Source organism: Micromesistius poutassou (assembly GCF_964030765.1).
Source record: "Micromesistius poutassou genome assembly, chromosome: 22".
Taxonomy (NCBI): domain Eukaryota; kingdom Metazoa; phylum Chordata; class Actinopteri; order Gadiformes; family Gadidae; genus Micromesistius; species Micromesistius poutassou.
Window position 1 is genome coordinate 8,839,404 of NC_140292.1, and position 4,645 is coordinate 8,844,048.

At 46.7% G+C, this 4,645-nt stretch overlaps 1 protein-coding gene across 1 annotated transcript in view; it reads right to left on the reverse strand.

Moving 5' to 3' along the window:
• Positions 1–285: 285 nt before the first annotated feature.
• Positions 286–4,645, reverse strand: part of sh2d3ca (SH2 domain containing 3Ca) — a 52,004-nt gene continuing 47,644 nt past the window's right edge. The window contains exons 12-13 of the mRNA XM_084486424.1: positions 4,570–4,636; positions 286–2,987 (exon numbers count right to left, since the gene is read on the reverse strand). Of these exons, the coding sequence (XP_084342550.1) occupies positions 2,812–2,987; positions 4,570–4,636 (243 nt within the window). The 3' untranslated portion in view covers positions 286–2,811. The remainder of the gene's footprint in view (positions 2,988–4,569; positions 4,637–4,645) is intronic.

The following is a 4,645-nucleotide window of genomic DNA, read 5'->3' on the forward strand; positions in this document are numbered from 1 at the left end:
GTCACCGTGATGCAAAGCATGCTCGGTGTAAACCATCAGTTTATCCCTACTGGACAACCTATACCAGTAGTGGTCGTTAAGGTCTCATTTTCTATGAAGCAATAAACGCAGTGACAATAGACAGATCAACCCTAATAATTGCGTCACACCAATAAGCATTACTTTATTTAATATTAATTGATTCCAATATTTGAACCTGTATAACCTTCCAACTTCAATGGTGTATGTGTAGGCCTACATGCTATTACACTCACTTCGGTCCCAACAACGAGTCCAACGCATTGACACAGGCAATCATTTTAATAAAAAAAAAGAGGTGACTGCTGTGTACAGTACATAAAAAAACTCCAATAAAATCAAGGAACGATTCACACATCTTTTTTTGTCCTTTTTTCCGGTTCAGCTTCATCCGTGACGATGGTCTCTGTACAGCAAGTTATTAAACACGTCATGAAAACATTCCTGTACAGCATTCATTGAGACGACATACATGAAGGTACCGCAAGTCATAACCGCCATCTTACCCTTCATCATCATCATCATCATCATCATCATCTACATTATTATTGTCCTTGATCCCAAACCAGTAGGGATCAGAGTGGTCTCTGGACACACACTAGTGTGTGTTTGCCTGTGTACACAATCATTTTCAATTTCACATGTTTTCGCCTTTTCTCCCGTTGAAAAACTGCCCCCTGGAAGGTTCTAGAACTCTTAGTCTGAAGAACGGTTTCCAACAGGTGGAAATAAATTAAATATCTAAAGCCGAGTGAAAGCCAATCCGTTTTTTTTTACGATTCCCAATATGCAAGCATTTAGACAAACGTCTGTTCCTATTGAACAGCGTCTACTGTAAGAGGTTACCTTTCTCTCAGGTGTCATGGTGACGAGCCGTTACAGGACGGATCTAAATACATCCTCTTTGTGTCATCACAAGTGGGCGTGTCCATCAATGATGAGCTGGAGCTCATCTGTCCGTCAAGCGTCTAGGTGAACATTCGCACACATTCGCAACTTGTAACGGCTAGTCAGTATGACACCTAGTGACACGAGTTGATCTTATCGATCGGCCTATTGATTAGTGATTTGGTAAAAAACGTGGAAGTCGAACGGTATAGAAAGGCAGAATAATCTTTGCTCTAAGTGGGGGTGTTCTAGACGGGTTGCAGCCCTCCTCCCTGATTGGTTGAAACAATCAGGCCCATAGACACGTACAGCATTCAGCATTCCTATTGGTCAGTCATTGATCACCTCGAATACACTGATAATGATACAATTACATCACCATATCCATTCTATTACCTTATCGGACATGGGACACAACCAATCAATCAACAATCGTATTCCAGCTTTGGATTGTACTCTGGTTTTCACTTTGTATATTTGGGAAATGCTTGTCATTCACATTTTGAGATAGAAAAAAATTATGAAAACTGAATTGTTAATAAAAAACGTAAAAAAAAACCATGAATGTACTCAAGAGTCCTTTGTTCACTGTTAGTAACGTCCCCCATCTCAATGCATGTAAAGCAATACTTCACTTTACGACTATAGAGTATACTTCATTATATTACTTAAGAGTATACTTCACTTTATTACTAGTGTACAGTGTCATACATTTTAACCTGTAATGTTTGCTCTGATTATTATCATTATTATCAACAGTGAGGGTAAATGCTATGATATTCATTTCACCATTTTATTATTTTGTATAATCCAGGTCAATCATTTATCCCCGAGCATATTATTCCCCAGGATTAAATGATTGTATGTGAAAGTGAAACATTGCTTTAAACAATATACCAAAACATTCTCGCAATCAACAGTGCTCGTGTATCTCTCTCCATCCCTAGGCTACAGTGCGTGTGCAACACAGACGTCAAACCGCTGATATCAAACCGAGCATCGCTCCATTCTGTTTTTTTCCGCTGCGACAGAGGTGAACTCACGCGATGCTCCGGGATATTCAGTCTCAAAACGACACAAGCCCTCGTGTTAGAAGTTGCTGCATTAGTTCTATGAATGTCTCAATGCTGGATAATACGTGTTGAATGCATGCCCGATGCAGTTTCACTGGGAGGTAATGAGTTCTGTAATGGCGGATACACTCGACTGAACAATATTAATGGCCTGGCTACCTGGAGCGCACAACCGACAACACACACATCGGTATCGGTATTACCCATGAAAACAAATAAATAACCCCAAAGAAAAACATTGACTGGTGCATACAAAAAGAAAAGGAATGTACACACATGCACTCACACATGCACACACACGCACACACGCACACACACACACACGTCACCGACACAATATCCTCAAACGCGTGATGTTGGAAATGATACCGCCATTGTCTCTGCTACAGTGCTGCTGTGACCACAGTCATCCAAAGGAAAAGGTGTGTGTGTTTATTGTGGCGAAAAAGGCAAAACTCTCCAGCTCGGCAAAGCCCTTTGGGGGCCGTTCTGTGGTCTCCCGTGTCCCGCTGAGCCGTCTCTGCTCAGTCCCCCCCCTCTCCCGTGTCTTAGTTTGCATGTTTGAAACAAAAAGTGGGATATTCCTGGATGGGAAACCACAGCCGGGCAGCAGGGGCCCACGCTGCGTTTCCCCGACTCCTCACTACAATGTAACTCTTTTAGCTGCCTCTTGGTTCTCTCCCCCACCCCCGCGTTGTGTTCACCATGGACTCTTCCGCATCATCTGCTGCGGTGCAAAGCAGGACCGTACTACAATGATGGACAGGGTGCAGATGGGGGGAGGTGTTGATAGCGATGGGGCCGGGGGCCTTGGTGTGGTGGCGGGTGTGTGCTATAGCTCGCTCTGCCGTACGGGCGGCTCTAGCTTGTGTGATAGGGCGGTGAGGACCTTGTCAAACTTCTCGTAGCGCTCCGATTGGCTGCCCTCTGAGCCGCGGCTCCCCCACAGCAGACGCATCTGGAACTCGGTCTGGAAGATCTCCAGAACGTCAGGCCTCTCCTGGAAACCTGAGGAGAGGAGAGGAGGGGAGGAGAGGGGAGGAGAGGAGGAGAGGAGGAGAGGGGAGGAGAGGAGGAGAGGGGAGGAGAGGGGAGGAGAGGAGGGGAGGAGAGGAGAGGAGAGGAGAGGAGAGGAGGAGAGGAGGAGAGGGGAGGAGAGGAGGAGAGGAGAGAAGAGAGGAGAGGAGAGGAGAGGAGAGGAGGAGAGGAGAGGAGAGGGGAGGAAAGGAGAGAGAGAGGAGGGGAGGGGAGGAGAGGGAGAGGAGAGGGGAGGGGAGGAGAGGAGGAGAGGGGAGGAGAGGGGAGGAGAGGAGAGGAGAGGAGGAGGAGGGAGGAGAGGAGGAGAGGAGGAGAGGGGGTCGGGGAGGAGAAGAGAGGAGAGGAGGGGAGGAGAGGAGAGGAGGGGAGGAGAGGAGGAGAGGGGGTCGGGGAGGAGAGGAGAGGAGGGAGGAGAGGAGGAGAGGGGGGTTGGGGAGGAGAGGAGAGGAGAGGAGAGGAGGGGAGGAGAGGGGAGGAGAGAGGAGGAGAGGAGGAGAGGGGGTCGGGGAGGAGAGGAGAGGAGAGGAGGGGAGGAGAGGGGTTGGGCAGGAGAGGAGGAGAGGGGGTCGGAGAGGAGAGGAGAGGAGGAGAGGGAGGAGAGAAAGAGAGGACAGGAGAGAAGAGAGAAGAGGAGAGTAGAGAGGGGAGGAGAGGGGGGGATAGTTTAGAAGAGGAAAGGGGAGGAGAGGAGAGGAGAGACGGAGAGGAGATGAGAGGAGGGGAGAGAAGTGAAGGTTAAATAGTGAAGAAAGTTAAAAAGTAACCTGTAGTACTTTGGATATAAAATTGCCAACATGATGAACAATGAACAATTGGTCACACTCGCTGCTTTCTCTGTTTCATATCGATACTCTAATCGACCTGTTGACTTTCTAATTAGCCCATGGATTTTTACTCCTTTTAGACCCGTTCTCTGGAATACATTGGAAAAGCAAGAAAACCCTCTAAAGCATATCTGCAGGCAATAATAAACCGGGAACGTCCCAGAGTGCCCGTCAAGGTCCGCCGGGGTCTGAGGTCATGAAGGCAGAGAGCAGGGAACAGGGCAGGGCCCACTCATAATAGATATTGACACCGCTTTCAATACCGCGCTAAACGGCCCCACACAGAACCAATGTGCAATCAATAGAGTCAACATAACAGAACACACACACACACACACACACACACATAAGATATCACCATCCAGGAACATACACAGCCTGAAATAATATGATTTTACGCACTGCACATTCCAAAAAGATGAACTTAATAATACAGTAATTAATTAAACCCATAAAATATATTGTATTCATAATTCACAATATGGTATTCACAATCATATAAAAAGAAAATTAATTATTAAAGAGCAAGTGAACCCAGCATTTCAACTGCAAATTCCAACACTATCACATAAAATAAAATTCATTTTGGGCAGAGAGTTCTAGGAGGGCAGTGGTGAGTGTTACGACCCTAACTCAGGGATACTTCTTTAGCACCGTTGTTGTGTGTGAGCGTTATAACGAGGCTGCTGTACATGAAATGCACCACGCAGCGGGGCGTTACATTGTACCTAAGAGGCTCAGCCCTCTCTCGCCACAGTCAACCGCTGCCAAGACAGAGCTCTGCACGTGCATCATCTAAGAGTA